The 19,015-nt window shown below is 39.4% G+C and overlaps 1 protein-coding gene across 1 annotated transcript in view; it reads right to left on the bottom strand.

The window, feature by feature from the left end:
- Nucleotides 1-19,015, bottom strand: part of LOC126273341 (dynein axonemal heavy chain 10) — a 1,458,287-nt gene that overhangs the window by 1,352,184 nt on the left and 87,088 nt on the right. The window contains exons 63-82 of the mRNA XM_049976887.1: nt 18,918-18,966; nt 18,639-18,707; nt 18,327-18,468; nt 18,095-18,196; nt 17,465-17,551; nt 15,398-15,609; nt 15,241-15,307; nt 12,907-13,000; nt 12,282-12,381; nt 11,729-11,850; nt 9,949-10,074; nt 9,736-9,898; nt 8,401-8,462; nt 8,218-8,344; nt 7,239-7,290; nt 5,466-5,648; nt 4,946-5,049; nt 4,293-4,402; nt 3,433-3,563; nt 1,365-1,423 (exon numbers count right to left, since the gene is read on the bottom strand). Of these exons, the coding sequence (XP_049832844.1) occupies nt 1,365-1,423; nt 3,433-3,563; nt 4,293-4,402; nt 4,946-5,049; nt 5,466-5,648; nt 7,239-7,290; nt 8,218-8,344; nt 8,401-8,462; nt 9,736-9,898; nt 9,949-10,074; nt 11,729-11,850; nt 12,282-12,381; nt 12,907-13,000; nt 15,241-15,307; nt 15,398-15,609; nt 17,465-17,551; nt 18,095-18,196; nt 18,327-18,468; nt 18,639-18,707; nt 18,918-18,966 (2,161 nt within the window). The remainder of the gene's footprint in view (nt 1-1,364; nt 1,424-3,432; nt 3,564-4,292; nt 4,403-4,945; nt 5,050-5,465; nt 5,649-7,238; nt 7,291-8,217; nt 8,345-8,400; nt 8,463-9,735; nt 9,899-9,948; nt 10,075-11,728; nt 11,851-12,281; nt 12,382-12,906; nt 13,001-15,240; nt 15,308-15,397; nt 15,610-17,464; nt 17,552-18,094; nt 18,197-18,326; nt 18,469-18,638; nt 18,708-18,917; nt 18,967-19,015) is intronic.

The following is a 19,015-nucleotide window of genomic DNA, read 5'->3' as shown; positions in this document are numbered from 1 at the left end:
AAAAACTTTGAAACACTAGACGAGCATCTTTAATCTACATTTGGAAACGTTTATGCTATCTGTCAGACATTATATTCCCATGGATAAATTGTCAAAGAGTTTTATATTTGCATATCTCACCCTCTTATGCGCTTAAGTTTGACGCACTAAATGGTAATGCATATAGCTTTTATTTATAGTGTTGTACTTGAGAGTATCTCTGTTACTCTCACAGTCAGATGGATTGTTGATAACAAACAACACCACTTACAAATATTATTCTTTTTCCTAGTTCTTATCATTTCACTTCTCATGATAAAGGAAAAGCTATTAAGTCAGAAAAGTAAGAGGTTCTAATGATTTTGATGACAGAAGAGTGTGAAGTGTATGCATGCAACCTTCCCACCTCCTTTATAAAAGTTGACTTACTTGGGAGTCCGCATTATTTTTCAAGCTATTGGTTTCCCACTGCTGAGACTTGGAGTCACTTTTCCTTCCATTCCTTTCTTATACACTTTACTCTTTCTTCCTATTTCTGACTGTTTCATTTGTCATGATAATAGAAACATTTTTAAGTTACAAAATATTCAGTTTTGTTGCTTTAATTGTAAGTCTCTCAGAATGTTCTACCATCTCCTCTTTAAGTAGTTCATAACTATATGCTTTACTTTTATTAAAGATATTGTAAATACCTAAAGGACTTTTATATGAAGTTACTTTCAAGGGCAGCAGTAGTTTGATGCCAAAGTATACCAATCAAAGATGCCATACTAATATGTTTTTGGTTTGGTGAAGCATTGTAAAATTCAATGTTAATCTCTACCTAGATCCAGACAGAAAGCTTCAGTTTGCTTGTACAAAAGTTCCCCAATCATACTGAAACCATTGGAGTTGACTTTCATCATTCAACAATAAATTGTTAAATTTGGATAGGTACAGTTCTGTTAGTGGTGTGTGTGACAAGAAATATTGTAGAACACTACTAAAAGGCTTCTCTGAAAGCAACCTAGAACAGTCAACTCAGAACCTTACTCATGATGGAAATACATTAGACTTAATGGCAACAAAAAGACATGACTCTTTGAGATGTCCACATCAGAACTGGTATCAATGACCATGAGGAAGTTGTAGCAAAAATAAATGCCAAAGTACAAAGGGCAACCAAAACAAGTAGGAAGCCCTGTATGTTCAGTAAACTATGTAAATAAGTAGTGTAATATTTTAAAGAGGAAATTGAAACTTTCAGCTCAGGACAGAAACTTCAAAAGAAACAGAGATTACTGCATTACAGGTGTAAAAATAAGTATACAGCTGTAGATAGAGACATGCTGAATGAAACTCATTTGTCTATCTAAACATCAATGTGTGAAGGCTTCAATGACTACCTTTGCAGAATACTGCTGAAAGACACCAAGTGCCCAATCATTCACAGATGAGACAGGAACTGAAATTGAGAGTAGCAAAGCAAAACCAGAAATGCTTAATTTTATTCTCGAATGTTCTTTTACAAAGGAAACCCCATGAGCAGTGCCTTGATTTAATTCTTGTACCACTGAAAAGATGAGCAAAAATAGGTGTTATTATCAGTGGTGTTGAGAAACAGCTGAAATTTTTCTCAATTTTTTCTCACTTATATGTTTAATTTCAAATATTTAACACACTCACTGATTTGTACAGAATTCACAAATTTAAATCTGCTATACAGGGGAGCTCAGTTCTTTAAAGAATTTGGGGTTACAGGTTACCTACTATCTGTAAAGAAGTGCTGCAGTGTTAACATCCATTTACATCCCATAGAGATGGGTATGAAAAGAGTGTGACATTGATGCAAAACCTAGGAATACATGGAGCAATTTCAATCAAATTTGTTAAGTACTTAACTCATTGTCTGTCTGGAATAATTTACCCAGGGCGTAGGACAGGTGTGTTATTTATTTATTTACACATCTAGTTCCATAGGACCAAATTGAAGAGCAAATCTCCAAGGTCACAGAATGTGTCAGTACATGAAATTACAACATAAAAGTAATAACAGGTAAAATAAAATGTTTATGAACACAAAAAAATGTCAAGCCATAAGTTTAAGTAAACGCTATCAGCAATATAACACAAGAATCAGTTTAATTTCTCAAGGAAGTCCTCAACAGATTACAAGGAGTGACCCATGAGGAAACTCTTCAGTTTCGATTTGAAAGCACATGGATTACTGCTAATATTTTTTAATTCTTGTCGTAGCTTATTGAAAATGGATAGCAGCAGTATACCGCACACTTTTCCACACAAGAGTTAAGGGAGGGCGATCCAAATGCAGATTGGATTTCTGCTGAGTATTAACTGCGTGAAAACTGCTAACTCTTGGGAATAGGCTTATATTGTTAACAAGAAATGACAGTAAAGAGTATATATATAGAAAGAAACTTCCACATGGGAAAAATATATTAAAAACAAAGATTCCAAGACTTACCAAGCGGGAAAGCGCCGGCAGACAGGCACAATGAACAAAACACACACACAGAATTACTAGCTTTCGCAACCGATGGTTGCTTCTTCAGGAAGGAGAGGGAAAGACGAAAAGATGTGGGTTTTAAGGGAGAGGGTAAGGAGTCATTCCAATCCCGGGAGCGGAAAGACTTCCCATAGGGGGAAAAAAGGACAGGTGTACACTCGCACACACACACACACACAGGGATATGTGTGTGTGTGTGTGTGTGTGTGTGTGTGTGTGTGTGTGTGTGTGTGTGTGTGTGTGTGTGTGCGCGAGTGTACACCTGTCCTTTTTTTCCCCTAAGGGAAGTCTTTCCGCTCCCGGGATTGGAATGACTCCTTACCCTCTCCCTTAAAACCCACATCCTTTCGTCTATCCCTCTCCTTCCTGAAGAAGCAACCATCGGTTGCGAAAGCTAGTAATTCAGAGCACACTAGTGAACAGAGGTCGACAAAAGTTTCGTGAACTTACACTACTTACTGCCTGAACCGCCCATTTGAGCCAAAAATATCCTTTTAGAATGGGAAGAGTTACCCCAAAATATAACACTGTATGACTTAAGCAAATGAAAATAAGAAAAGTAGACTACTTTGCTTGTTGAACGATCACTTACTTCAGATACCATTCAAATAATAAAAATGGCAGCATTAAGTCTTCGAACAAGATGCTGAATGTGGGCTTTCCACAATATGTTACTATCTGTCTGAACACCTAGAAATTTGAACTGTTCAGTATCACTAAACATATGCCCATTTTCTTTGTACATAAAAGGCACAATTGCTCACTAAATTAACATTTATTGACAGCTCTTCTTATACAGGAAACTAGTCACAGAAACAATCACACTGTCACCAAACATTACCTGCTGCGGGGTGTCCACTTAGTTACTGAAAATGGTTGGTCACATGAGCAACCACTGAAAACGCTGTGCACAATCCACTGCTCAGGTGACCACTGCAATCACTGACACAATCTGCAGCACAAGTGACAACTGTAGTCAAAGCACAATCCACTGCTCGAATGACCACTGAAATCACAGCATTTACCATAGCACAGGTGAGCACTGACGATGCTACACAATATGTCATTCAGGTCACCACTGAAATAGTGGCACCATTACAGCACACATACTCTGACCTGCATCTCTGCAGCTGTAGTTACATGTGGGTCCAGTGAAGTTGCAGCAGAGGGAACACATTAGATTTCTGTGCTCCATAATCCTGCTGAGGTACTAAAATTGGGCACAAATTGGGAAGACAGTACAGTTGGTAGGAATTGGATGCCACACTCACAAACTCTATTGTCATAGTCCTGTATTTCTGTTTTTATGTTAGCTGTCCCATCTATGTACTACCAAAACCACAATGTGGTGGATGCTGTAAGCTTGTAAGTTAACTAAGGCATTAGCAGCACTGTACTGTGACCTGCACTGTAAGTTTGCACATTGGCCCGCAGATGGTCATAATGTAGCTTTCTGAGCTTGGCAATCATGAATAGTAGTCAGCACACAGTCCCCTACCCCCTAATCTCCCTCCTCTGAGAGTAGCAGAGTGTGGAGGCAAATTTAATTGGCAAGCACACTCATTGCCCAGAGCAAGACTGATGGTCATCAATCAGCGGCTGTGCTGATTGGGGAGGTGGTGGTGAGACCATCTGGAGGGGGCAGGGGGGTGGGGGGGTATATAATGAAAGCTTCAGATGGAAAAGTGTAGGTCATGTTAATGCGGTCCAATGACACTGTAGCAGTGATGTCAACCTTCAGTGTATGGTGACCACAGCCAACAATACTGCTAGGATAGCACTAAAGAGGTTGGAGACCACACTTCACCCTTCAATGTAGACCATTATGAGCATGACAGTGGCAAAGTCTGTATGAACCAATGGAGGTTGAGACCTAGCTTTAGGATGGATGTTTGCAATATGGGAGTGCAGCTCATCCTGGAAGGCCAGTATGTTAGAGGCAGAAGTAGTAGTAGTGGGCTCCACAAATTCCCCAGGTATCTGAAGTGGCTCACCACATACCAGCTTGGCCACTGAAGCACTGAGATTTGTCTTTAAAGTGGCGCAGAGGGCAGGAAAGACAACCGAGAGTGTAATAATCCATGGTGTGGCATGGCAAAGTAGAGCAGTCTTCAAAGTGTGATGCCATCACTTGAATATCCCATTGCTTGATGGGTAGTATGTGATGATGTAGTGATGATGAAGGCCACAGAATCAGTAATGCTCATTGAATACCTGGGTTTCAAACTGCCTTCCACCATTGGTGGTGAAATGGAGTAGGGAACCAAAGCAATCCATCCACTTCATCACAAATGCTCATGACACAGTTTCAGCTGCGATGTCATTAATTGGTTTTGCCCTGGCCAGTGTGTGAAACAATAAATGATAGTTAATAGATACTATTATCTGTCAGAGATGGGGAGTGGACTTATAATGTCAAAATGGACACTTGTAAACCTCTTGTAACCTCAGGAAAATCACCAACAGGAGCATGAATATGCTGGTGGCCAACATTACTGCAGGTGCAGGTGCAGCTGCAGTAGTCTCAGCCACATGCTGTGCCGGGTAACAAGCCTGATACTGGCCTTAATGCGAGGGTGGAGCAAGTTATGAATGCTGTTAGTAGTAAGAGTCCAACTCCATATCGATCTCTTGTATTGCATCAAGTACGGCAAAATCAATGCAACTAGATATCCCAGTGACTCATGATAGACAATCAGCAACAACACTGTTTATTGCTGAGATATACTGAATGTCTGTGCTGAACTGAGAGATGTAATCCAGTTAGCAGAAATGGCATGGTGGGATATGACTGTTAGTCTGCTGGAAGGCATATGTGATGGGTTTGTGTTCAGTAAATATCACAAAGTTCCTAGCTTCCAGCAATGAGAAACATAGTGGTTTGCCTCCTAGACAGCAAGCAGCTCCTTGACATTGGCTCTCCACTAACATTGCGTAGGCATCTTTGAAAAGAAGGCCAATGGTTGCTGTAAGGCTGCACCTAATGCATACTGGCTGCCATTGACTAACAAGGCTGCACCTAATGCATACTGGCTGGCATTGACTAACATTTCCAGCTGGGCATCACATGCTGGGTGAGCCAGAAGTGCATTGTTGGTAAGGCTGTTCTTGGCAGTAGTGAAGGCAACATCCATTTGGTCCATCCGAGAAACAGGATGTTGCCCTTAGTATTGGAATAGCAAGAGCATGTGTCAGTGGCTTCTGAATGGATGCTGTGTTGGGGAGATGATGGCACTAGAAGTTTAAAGTTCATGGGTGCTGAATTTCCCAATTAGCCTGAACTTTTTCAGGGAGGATAGTCATGCCATCTGCACAAATATGGTGGCTCATGAATCTCACCTGGGAGGGATCAAAGATGCATTTGTAGGAATGAATGCTAACCCCAAAATAGTTTAGCGATTTAAATGCTTTGTACTGATGTTCACAGCATTGTTGCAGAGAAGAACTAAATACCAGTAGACTGAGGTGAAAAAAGTCATGGGATACCTCCTGTCATAGTGCAGAAACTCAACATGGCATGGATTCATGTCACTGGAAGCCCCTATAGAAATACTGAGCCATGCTGCCTCTATGACAACCCACAATTGTAAATGTGTTACTGGTGCAGGATTTTGTGCACGAACTGAGCTCTTGATTGTGTCCCATAAATGTTCGAAGGGATTCATGTCAGGCAATCTGAATAGCCAAATTATTCCCTCAAACTGTCCAGAATATTCTTCAAACTAACTTCAAACAACTGTGGCCCAGTGAATTGGAACATTGTCATCCATATGATTTCCATTGTTGTTTGAGAACATTGAGTCCATCAATGGCTGCAAATGGTCTGCAGATAGCCAAACATAACCATTTCTGACCAGTTCAGCTGGACCACAGGAACTAGTTCATTCCATGTAAACACAGCCCACACTATTATGGAGCCCCACCATTACCATTTTGCACAGTGCCTTGTTGACAACTTCACGGGGTCTGTGAGATGCTCAAACTCTACCGTCAGCTCTTAACAACTGAAATTGGGAATTGATTTTGCAGTCCTCTCTGGTCCAAACCTTATGGTCAGGAGCCCAAAAGATGTCTGCAGGCAATGTCGTGCTGTTAGCAAAGGCACTTGAGACAGTCCTCTGCTGCCACAGCCTGTTAATACAAAATTCTGCCACACTATCTTAACGGATACATTCATCACATGACTGACATTGATTTCTGTGTTTACTTCATACAGTGTTGCTTGTCTGTTAGCACTGACAACCACACAATCGCTGCTGCTCTTGGTCGTAACCACACAATCGCTGCTGCTCTTGGTCGTTAAGTGAAGACTGTCAGCCACTGCATTTTCCATGGAGAGAGCTAATGCCTAAAATTTGGTGTTCTTAGCACACTCATGACACTGTGGATCTCAGAATACTGAATTCTCTAACAATTTATAAAATGGAATGTCCCATGCATCTGGCTCTAACTACCATTCCGCATTCAAAGTCTGTTGATTCCCATCATGTGGCTATAAATATGGCGTAAACCTTTTTACATCAATTGCCTGAGTACAAATGACAGCTCTGCCATGCACTGCCCTTTTATACCTTTATACATAATACTACCACCATCTGTATATGTTCATATCGCTATCCCATGACTTTTGTCACATTCGTATACAAGGTGAATAACCTAAAATTTGCACCTCAAAATATTGCAGAAATGAAAAATACTACTGATGTGTGGTTTTTATACAAGGGATTGGTAGTCAGAAACTCGCATTGCTAGCCAATCAACAACTCATGCCCTGGTGTTGTTTGACCAAGAACACTGATAATATGCTGTAGATGAGAAGTTTGTACATGTTTGTCTTGACTGATAATTGTGGCTATTTGCAAATGTTCTGTATTGATTGGATTACATATCAATCCTTATGATGGTGATGGTTTGATAGTGGATACCATGTGTGAAACTAATCACCACAAATAAAGGATTTCTTCACACAGCAACTTCAACAGAATTACATATAATAGTTTTACCAATTACTGTCTGTGTGACATCTGCAATGGTGAGTTGCCAGCTGAAGGTGTTGTACAACTGCATTGGGTAGACATCATAGGTGACATTGGACAAGCTGTTGGCAGCTGGCATCGATAGATGCATAGGTTGGAATGAGTGTCTATAACACAGTGTATATGCCAACAAGGAAAAAAACTTCCAAGATTTTTTCACAGATTTCCCAATTAAACACAGAATTTTTCCCTGGGTGAAAATACACTTTTATCTGTGTGAAATTACACTATACACCTGGTGAAAGTACATTTTTTCTGTGTCAAGTGACAGTATACTGTCTCTTGGAGTTGTAAAACTTATCAATCCTTTGAATGTATAACTTTTATACACTGATGTAAAACTTCCCAGCACTTCAGGAAATAACAACGGAGTTTGGGGAGAGCTCTGATGCGCAGCAACATGTGGACTGTATATTTTTGTATCACAGAAGTATAAATACGAATTCCATCAAACAAAACACGATAGCTTCCAAAGTACTGAAATCAAGATTGTGCTGAGCAATATGCTTTTGTCAGACAATCATTGCTTGTGTCACACGATCCTACCAGCCAATGACAGCAGGGTCATTAAATCCCAAGTGATCACATTTTTCAAAAGTTTTCCATCCACCCATTTCTGATTTTGTTTAAATATACCATAAATACATAGATATCAGAGAAATGAATTCAGGCAAAATTTGAGCCCATTATACCCACCATATTGGAAACTATTGTCCCATGTTTGAGAAGCTCTTCGACAAGGGTGTGGTGAAAACGAGTAAATCCCAATGTGTGAACCTTTCTTAACACAAGGAACCTCTTGCTTTCAAGTCCTATACAACTTCTGGCCCGGAATTACAAAAACACATTATGGCACTGTGAAAAAAACTGTCAAAGTACCTCAAAAAACCTGCAAAGAAAAACATTTGAAGTCGTTTTTTCCTTTTTGCAGTCAGATATCTCTGGAAGAATAAATGCAAAGGAACTACAACTTGACACATATACTAACAACACCTGTTGCCGGACTCTGTCAGCACATCTTCCTGTCTAATCACTTATTGCGGACCACGGTCAATCATAATCATCATGCCATATATAAAACTGCAGAAAGTGACCCAAGTTCAGGTGCAAATATTGCAAAAGGTCATTTCTTAAGTTTGTCTTTCCAGCACACTGGAAAGAGGACTCTTTTCTCCACTAGAAACATCTTGTTGTATCTTAAGAGTCAATTCAGCAAAGGAATGAAAAGTAATGTTGAACTTCAACTAAAATCATGTGCAACATGATACAGTTTGCTATTTGCACAGTGCCAGGTGAAGCAACAGTGGTGATTGGCAAACTGATGCCAAGAAATAGAAGAAAACAGAAATCTACATGAAGAACAGTTTATAAATGGCCGTCATTAGATGGAACTGGCAAAAATCACCAATTTTTGCCAATGGATTTGAACCACATTCAAGTTAATGATGTATCAAGTGACACAACTTCTTTTGTGGCCTCTGTTTATCAATCAACTGACACCAGTGTGGCTTTCATGTCGTTTGAAGCCTTACTTCTGACCTATACACCACCTGCACCTATGACAATCATTGGTGCTTTGGTAATATATGAGAATTTGATGATCAAGAACATGATGGCCTGGTCAATTTCATGCACACTTTTGGTCCAGTTTGATAATTCTGTTGGCTTGAAAGAGATGATAAATGTTGGATTCCTGAACAACACATCATCGTGAATGTTGCAGCCCTTTTAGCACATAGAATAGGACATCAGCATAATTTTCTTGCAGCCATATTGAACAGTACCGAAGAAAAATTAATTCTATGAATCAGTAATTTTAAATAGCTCCGGTTTGTGAACCAGCATGAAGAGACCCACATATCATCTTAGAAACCATGGCAAGAATCCCAAATAAGGCTTTGGAACCTCGATAAAGAAACCAATAACAAACATGGCATGGGAAGCAAGGCTAGAAACCCAACTGAAGCTTTGGAACCTCGATCAAGAAGCCAGCAAACACAGCTTGAAACTACAGAAATAAACCCAGATGAGGCTTTGTGAACTTGGTGAAAAAACCATCAAACACGGCCATCTATATGTAACAGGATAAGCAATGTTTGATAATAATGTCATTCCCAGCTTGCATTTTCAACCATACTTGGTCACTCCCATGATAGGGACAGAAACTGACTAAACTATAGTAATGGTTCTGAAGTGGTTAAGTCATAAAATTGCCATGGTTTGCATGGCTAGTTGGAACTTCAGCATTAATTTATCAGTTGTCATTCTTGCTTGTCTTGAAGTTATAGCTTCAGCAACCTGTACAATGTTGTGATCATAGCGTATAGATGAATTTTGTTGAAGTTCAGCCTCATATTTTGTCCCTTTCCTGAACCGACTTTAAGATCCAACAAGGATGTTGCTACTGCAGAAAATTGTGCTCTTTACTATGGTGCTGGAAAGAAGAATTTCTGAAATGACCCTTTTTCAATATTTACATCTGAACTTGGCTCATTTATTGTAATTTTAAATTTGACACCATGTTTGTGATTCAGTATAATTGAAATTAATTGGCTAAGCAGGAAGGTATGCTAACAGAATGATGTCCCAGGCATTGTCAACAAATGTGCCACATTGTAGTTCTTTTGCATTTTTTCTTCCTGAGATATCTGACCCCAAACCTGTGCATTTTCCCCCACAGGTTTTTCGAGTCACTTTAATGCATTACAATGGCTCACAAAATGCTACGTTCTGTCACACTATATTTTTCTGATTGACAGCCCAGTTTCCTACTTGCTTGTGTCTTGTAATAAAAGGGCTTCAATCATTGGGTTTTGTTCATTTTAACACACATTGTTCGAAAAGCCAACCCAACAAAAGGCCACTGTTTCTCATATACTTAAGCTCATAATTTAAAATTTTCCACAGATTCATTTTTAGGGTAGGTCTACACTCATAGCACTTTAGATGGAATGACCCAGCAGATATTCAGAGCATAAGACTCATGATGTAGTCAGCCAATAGCAACATTACTGTTAAGCAGCATAGACACATGAATAGCGAATGTTAATGGTTTAAATTGAGGTACATACAATATAATCAAACAATGGAAACCCCAGGTAGGAACATCAACAATGTAGGAGAACATAAATTGCTACTTACCGTACAGAAGACATGTTAAGTTGGGGACAAGCACAATAAAAGACACTTATAATGCTTTCAGCCACAGCCTTCATCAGCAAAGGAGAAACACACATCACTCATACATACAAGCAAGCTCACCTCATGCACACATGATCATGAACTCCAGTATCTCGGGCCTGAGTGCCATCTCTAGCCTGGGATACTGAGTTGGCAGATATGTGTGCATGTGGTGTCCTTGGCTGTGCGTATGAATGGTGTGTCTTCCTCCTTTGCTGATGAAGGCTTGGCTGAAAGCTTTATGTAAGGTCTTGTAATTGTGTCTGTCTGCAATTTAACACACCCTCTTTACAGTAAATAGATATTTATCTTTCCTACATTGTTGATATACATACAGCATAGCTACAAGAAAAGATAAGAATTCACACTTTTTCATGAGTTGCTTCTTTATAAGTATAGTCAGATAGTCAGATTGCGGATAGCAAGAATACTAGACATTTCAGCTAACATAACCATGCAAATTATCTAACTGTTAAGATCCTCATGTTTAAATCCAAGCATTATGACCTTTTACATACACTTACAAGAGAAACAAGCCACCTGGCATATAAATTTAACAGCAATACTATGTGATTCATCACTTCAGCCACAAAACAAAGATGTTTTCTTCCCTCATCTACAAGAACATTTCATAGATACACTGTCAGACTTGACCATGTCATTGCAACAACATGCCATTAAAAAGAACTTTTGCAGTCTACGACAATTTCTAATCAATATTTCAATAAACAAAATCTGTGTGACTGATTAGCCATCTGCCCATATAGGTAGTTTGCATTGTTCCCCATTTAACTCACGTAAATACTGGATTTGTCTATAATGAGTTACTATTGTTATACATTCACTATGGCCCCTTTGGAGCAGTACACACCCCTGTGATAATTTACAACAACAAATCCCTAATGGAGGAATGCTGGCTCCTGTAAAACACTGCTCCGTGCAACTGTCGATTCAGGTTTCCACTATTGTGATACTCCAGGTGCCTATGTTTCCTCTCTAACTGGAAACTAACCCATGACTCCTCTACATGTGAGGTGTATCAGTGTAAATCCTTAGCCATCTTAGTCCCAAAAATTTTGGCTTCACAAGCAATGACGCTACAAGCCCACTAACACTACAAATTACAATAACATTTTGCTTGACCCCAGACTGATGTAAATAAGTGTATTTTACTTTTTTTATTTACCCAGCAATCTCAAAGATTTACACTAGTCTATCTATTCCAGCAGTAAAAATGTACCATTCAGCTTGAGGAGCTATGGAGGCACTTTTCTCAAGATTTTTCTGAATGGTTTCCACCTCCCTTCTTTCACACTCCCTTTTACTTTCATGGCCTGTGCACCCTCAAACACACTCTACCTTGGGCAAATTTGGGTGCCTTTAAATAATGCTTTTTGATTGCTTTCTTCAGTTTATCTGAAGTCTGGAGAGAAGTTCTTCTTATGTTCCCTTAGATAGTTTGCGATCTCTTATCTTCTTTTTTCTCTTTTTTCTTTTTTTTTAAAAAAAAAGAGCAGATGTCTCAATAGTCAATTCATTTGTTAATGTTATTCATCTTTTTAGTCTCCTCCTTAAGACACCTTTGGCTTTGTTTCTCTTTTTGCTTCTACTTCATCTTCTCTTTTTCCTTCCACATTTTTCCTTATGAGCAATATAATATGCACATGCTTGCTGTCCATACTTCAGGAGTTGTTAGTTGACAGACATGAAAAAATGGGGTATTGTCCCTAAGAATGTATCATACTCAAGACGCTCTTTCAAAATGTCTCTGACATAGCTGTCTTATCTTCTCCTGTGTGCTTCAAAACTGAGTACCTCCTTTCTGTGACCACATTTCCATGAGACAATGTTAGAGAAGGCTTAACAAAGTTTTGAAACATTTGGATACTTTCACTCTATGGTTGATGAGTGTTTCGAAGATGTGCTGCTGCCAATAACTGTCAATACCTTTATTATCTAAAATTGCGTCCTCTAGTCCTAATTGTAGAACCTTACAATTGTCTAACAAGCAATCTTACCAGACTCTGAGTGGTGTCATTTGATATCGAGGAACATCATTTTTACAATCTTTAACATGTCACTGCAGCTTCCACTCTGAGGTCTAAATACCTAAAAAATTTCAGTGGTGCACTTGATAATACTCATTTCCATCATATGTTTGCAAGCTAAGATGTAATTCTTCTGGCATTCTTTAAAAAGCACAACCTGTCATGTTCCTCCAGTTTACTAAGGTCTTTGGTTACTTGCCCCCTAACATCTAGTTGTTCAATAGGAAGCAAAATTTTGTCAAAGCAGAAACCTTGAAAACACTAGCCAAAGAGATTTGAAGTAAGTTTTCTATTTCTGTATGCAACATGTGAATCGAAGTTCTTTGGCTTTGAAATTATTCTGAGAATTTATTTAATAATTTTGAAGATGACATTACGAAATAAAGTTCTGCTTTCATTGAATGTTTTTTACATAATTCACAAAGGTATTTAGAGTTATATGCTTAAGAAAGTAACATTGAATACCATCCCCATCGCACCCCCTGTTCAAAATCCTGATGGTTAAAGACCTAAGGTAAGCCGCCTTTTGACTGTATGCCTAAAAAAATGTGTGATGTGGGTGCTAAACTTAAACTGAATGCTTTCAAATTATTCCCAGTGAACAGGCCAACTAACAAACTATGATAAATAATGACCCATGAGGGGAGGGGAGGGGAGGGGAGGGGAGGGGAGGGGAGGGGAGGGGAGGAGAAGGGAGGAGAGGAGAGGAGAGGAGAGGAGAGGAGAGGAGAGGAGAGGAGAGGAGAGGAGAGGAGAGGAGAGGAGAGGAGAGGAGAGGAGAGGAGAGGAGAGGAGAGGAGAGGAGAGGAGAGGAGAGGAGAGGAGAGGAGAGGAGAGGAGAGGAGAGGAGAGGAGAGGAGAGGAGAGGAGAGGAGAGGAGAGGAGAGGAGAGGAGATGAGAGGAGAGGAGAGGAGAGGAGAGGAGAGGAGAGGAGAGGAGAGGAGAGGAGAGGAGAGGAGAGGAGAGGAGAGGAGAGGAGAGGAGAGGAGAGGAGAGGAGAGGAGAGGAGAGGAGAGGAGAGGAGAGGAGAGGAGAGGAGAGGAGAGGAGAGGAGAGGAGAGGAGAGGAGAGGAGAGGAGAGGAGAGGAGAGGAGAGGAGAGGAGAGGAGAGGAGAGGAGAGGAGAGGAGAGGAGAGGAGAGGAGAGGAGAGGAGAGGAGAGGAGAGGAGAGGAGAGGAGAGGAGAGGAGAGGAGAGGAGAGGAGAGGAGAGGAGGAGAGGAGAGGAGAGGAGAGGAGAGGAGAGGAGAGGAGAGGAGAGGAGAGGAGAGGAGAGGAGAGGAGAGGAGGAGGAGAGGAGAGGAGAGGAGAGGAGAGGAGGAGAGGAGAGGAGAGGAGAGGAGAGGAGAGGAAATGTGGAATCAACAGGAATGAGTGAAAATGCGTGTGGACCGAGATTCAAACCTGAGGACTCTTACTTACCAGGCAGCTGCATTAATCACTGTGTCACCCAGACACAGTGTTTATCGCAGCTGAGCAGACTATCTTGGCATGTCTCTTGGCTGACCCACACTTTCATGTATCGTGACTTATCTGCAATCCCCATCAGTCTCCTCCCAGGTTCTTGGTTTGACATTCCCACAGGTGGTCAGATGTAATTGTGCATCTGCGCAGAAGATGGTGGACTCATTGCCCGTAGAGATAAATCAAATATACGAATGAGTGGTGCCTGTTCTTTCAGTCATGTCTGAAAGAACAGACACCATGCATAGTCCACAAGTGTGACACATATTATGTAAATTTCAGGTGGAGGGGGGAGAAAGGGAAGCAAAGAGAAGGGACTGTTGATGTCAGCTGCATCTGGACTTTATGTGGAAACAGCAGTGATGAGTGAAAATGTGTGTTGGACCAGGATTTGAACCCAGGATCTCCTGCTTACTAGGCAGTTGCATTAACCACTGCACCATCTGGACACATTGTTTATCACATACATCCAAAAGAACAGACACCACTTATTCATATAATTGATTTGCTCAGATGGGAAATGAATCCACCACCTTCTGTGTGGATGAACAATTACATCTGACCTCCAGTGGGAATCTCAAAGCTGAACCCCAGAAGAGGGAATGAATCTCGACACATTAGTTACTCGACAGGGGGCACAGAGTTTGAACCCCATACAGAGACTAAGCAAGAATAAAAACACAACATGCAACCAGCATGAGTGACTAACAATGGAGTACACAACACAGAGTAACATGTAAGGCTAAGGCCGGTCTGTGGGCAATGAAATAAGTCTTAGAACTGCTCGTCCAGGCCTATTGCCACCAGAAGGTAACCCACCTGCACCAGTGGCTCTGCCATCCTATGCTTCATTCTTGCTTTCATAGTAGCGTTCTGTTCAGTCCACTTCGATACTTGCACCAGGTCCTCTGCCTCCATCTTGATGTCAACTGGTGGGGATACTAAAGATCCGATCTATAATTCATATCATATTCTTCAGTTTTGATCCCATGAACAAGAGGGTTTACTATGCATTGCGTATCTCATACTTCCCCCTATGGTTGACTTTATATACTTTCCCTTTAACGTCCTATACTCTTTATCATCTTGAAGGAGCTAGACAAATGGGGCATTGCTTGTGGTTTTCAGTTACATGTAATTGCTTCAGAAATCAAACTGGACTTCTTAACAATGCAAAAAAATTACGTCGTTCGGAGAACATAAATTTTTTGTAGGAATGACATTAAATAAACTGTAGCATTTGTTTGTTTGTTTGTTTGTTTGTCTTCTTTTTGTTTTAAATGATTTTCTCTCAGCTTTCAGGCTCTTTAACTGTTTTGATATAGAAAACCAAAGATGGTTACACAAGTTTATATTCTTACTTTGTAAATAGTCCATAATTACTATGTCACATGTGACTATCACTCAGTAATGACAAATTATTATGCTGAACAATTAAAATCAACATTTTTTAATAATTTTATCTTTCATGAGTTTCTCTTACTTTCACATATGGGTTTGCAAATAAATAAACACCTTGCAACAAAAATTTGGGATCCTATAACCTTCTTTACAGGTGAATGGAAAAACTGTTAGAAGCTGAGCTTGGGGAAGATCAGTTTGGATTCTGTAGAATTGTTGGAACACGCAAGGCAATACTGACCCTATGTCTTATCTTAGAAGATAGGTTAAGGTAAGGCAAACCTATGTTTCTACCATTTGTAGACTTAGAGAAAGCTTTTTGCAATGTTGACTGGAATACTCTCTTTCAGATTCTGAAGATGGCAGGGGTAAAAGGCAGGCAGCGAAAATCTATTTACAATTTGTACGGAAACCAGATGGCAGTTATAAGAGTTGAGGGACATGAAAGGGAAGCAGTGGTTGAGAAGGGAGTGAGACAGGGTTGTAGCCTATCCCCAATGTTATTCAATTTGTATATTGAGCAAGCAGTAAAGGAAACAAAAGAAAGATTTGGAGTAGGCATTAAAGTCCATGGAGAAGAAATAAAAACTTTGAGGCTTGCCGACAACATTTTAATTCTGTCAGAGACAGCAAAGGATCTGGAAGAGCAGTTGAATGGAATGGACAGTGTCTTGAAAGGAGGATATAATATGAACATCAACAAAAGCAAAACAAGGATAATGGAATGTAGTCAAATTAAATCAGGTGATGCTGAGGGAATTAGATTAGGAAATGAGACACTTTAAGAAGTAAATGAGTTTTGCTAACTGGGAAGCAAAATAACTGATGATGGTCAAAGTAGAGAAGATATAATATGTAGACTGGCTATGGCAAGGAAAGCATTTGTGAAGAAGAGAAGTTTGTTAACTCCGAGTATAGACTTAAGTATCAGGAAGTTCTTTCTGAAAGTATTTTTATGGGGTGTAGCTATGTATGGAAATGAAATATGGATGATAAATAGTTTAGACAAATAGAGAATAGAACTACAGAAGAATGCTCAAGATTAGATGGGCAGATCACATAATCAATGAGGAGGTACTGAATAGAATTGGGGAGAAGAGGAATTGGTGGCACAACTTGACAAGAAGAAGGGATCGGTTGGTAGAACACGTTCTGAGGTATCAAGGGATCACCCATTTAGTACTGGAGGGAAGTGTGGAGAGTAAAAATCATAGAAGGAGACCAAGAGATGAATAAGCTAAGCAGATTCAGAAGGATGTAAGTTGGAGTAGTTATTCAGAGATGAGAAGGCTTGCACAGGATAGAGCAGTGAGAACTGCATCAAAGCAATCTCTGGACTGAAGACCATAACAGCAGCAACATTTTGCCAAAGAAGTCCTTCTGCATCACACTTATTTGAATATATAATTCATATGTTGACTTTCTGATGTGGCATCGAGAGAAAGGATATCACACTGTCGTTACTTGTAATTTCCACAAGTAATAAATTAAGAAAAGGAAGTTTTCTGAATATGTTCAAAGGAAGTCAACGTACATCTACTGAAATATGAAATCACAAAATATTTATCTGATATGGCTCATGCAGGAAACACATTGGTGTTATCTTCAATATTTGTAACATGACACCATTATGTGGTGACCATCTTGCAATTAAATGTGCTTACCCTCCTCGAATTAGTTCTTATAATAAATTTTCTGTTTTCCTCACTGATGGGTTTATTCATACCTTATTTTGTATCTATTTTTATCTAATATACTGTCTTTAGATATCTAATATACTGTCTTTACATACCTGCAACACCACCATATGGCATTCAATCTGGCAGTGGGCAATTGCCAAAATGTTTTTACCTGTCAGTACACGAATGTCATTCATTACGTTTGAATGAATATAATCTCTGGCATCCCTTTTACAGTCACATTCATCTGTCTTTAAGCCTTACAATTTCTGTCTTGGGTAAACATAGTACTGAGTATTTCTCCTACCATTTCTGCTCTTTGATACAACTAGGAAAGTAAAGATGATTCCTTATTGAAAAGTTATTAAGTGAGACAAGCATCAGTAAAAGATTTTCTAAACATGTGAACAACTGTAAGAAATGTGACAAGATAGTATAGCAACTGTCACTGTTGATTCCATGAGAAATGTTTGAAAGTAAGCATAAAATTCGTAACTGGTGATTATTCACAATCTTGTTTTATATGTGCCACTGAAGCCTACCAAAGTAAATCTACAATCACAATCCTAAAAATCAAAAAATAATCAGAGTACTTCAGTGTGATATGTTTGCTTTAAACAAAAAAGAATGATTGCTCTGAAGGAGAAGTGTACAGTCTTGGAAAATACATGTCTCCATTACCAGAACATCATAATTAAAAAATTGGTGTAAACAAATTGGACATCTCGATTCATACTATTAAGTGTATCTGATTAAAAGAAGACAGTTGTAATCACCAGGTTGCTATGAAACACATTTCAACTTATGTAATAATCTTGAGGCCCTTCAAGCCACATGTAATAATAGTTTTTCAAAGGCGTATGATGAACGAATGATGAAAAACTTTTAAGCAGTGGAAAAACACCTACAGAGGGAGAAGGTAAAATTATTGGGGGACAGCCATGCATTTAAGATATGAGAGTTACTCAACCATGTTAACGACAGTGATACTTTTCCGGCATTGTAAGGGGTGAAGCAAGTTTCGATAACATTACTGAGAGCATTAAAAAAGAATGCTCCAATATCACAAGTAGTGACCATGTTGTTTTCACAGGAGGTGCTAATAACATAGACAGACATGAAGCCAGTGTCATAAAAAAATTCTCCACACTGTTGTGATTGCTGTATTTCACCAAACTAATTATAACAACTTCGCCTCTAAGACAGACCTACCATATTGGTCAAGTATAAATAGAGATATTAGGGTAAAAATGTGAAACAGAGAAGTCTCTCTGCAAAATTCACTGTTAGCCATTAGAATTATGAAAGAAACTGTGTCACAGGTCATGGTACACAGCTCAACAAACCTGGCAAAAGGGTGCTGGCTTCTGCAGGGATTCAGTCAGATATTTCTTGTTAATGAAAGCAGAAGTAATCTTTTAATAACTTTTCTTATGTCTTGAACACACTTTTATTTTTCCAACAACCAGACACATTTCAACTTTCTGCCACTTTTCAAAGGCAGTGTTATGTCAGTGGTATCAAATTGTTCATTAAATACACTGCATCATGTCAATATTCTGAATGATATGGTCAATTTAGATGTTGATGCAATAGAATGTATCTAATGAAGAATTTTATCTGACTGACATAACACTGCCTTTGAAAAATGACGGAAAGCCAAAACGTGTAAGACTGTTGGAAAAATAAAAGTGTGGTCAAGACACAACAAAAGTTATTAAAG

This window comes from Schistocerca gregaria, chromosome 5, assembly GCF_023897955.1.
Source record: "Schistocerca gregaria isolate iqSchGreg1 chromosome 5, iqSchGreg1.2, whole genome shotgun sequence".
NCBI lineage: Eukaryota > Metazoa > Arthropoda > Insecta > Orthoptera > Acrididae > Schistocerca > Schistocerca gregaria.
Note: the sequence above shows the minus strand (reverse complement) of the source record. Positions and strands in the feature narration are given on the sequence as shown.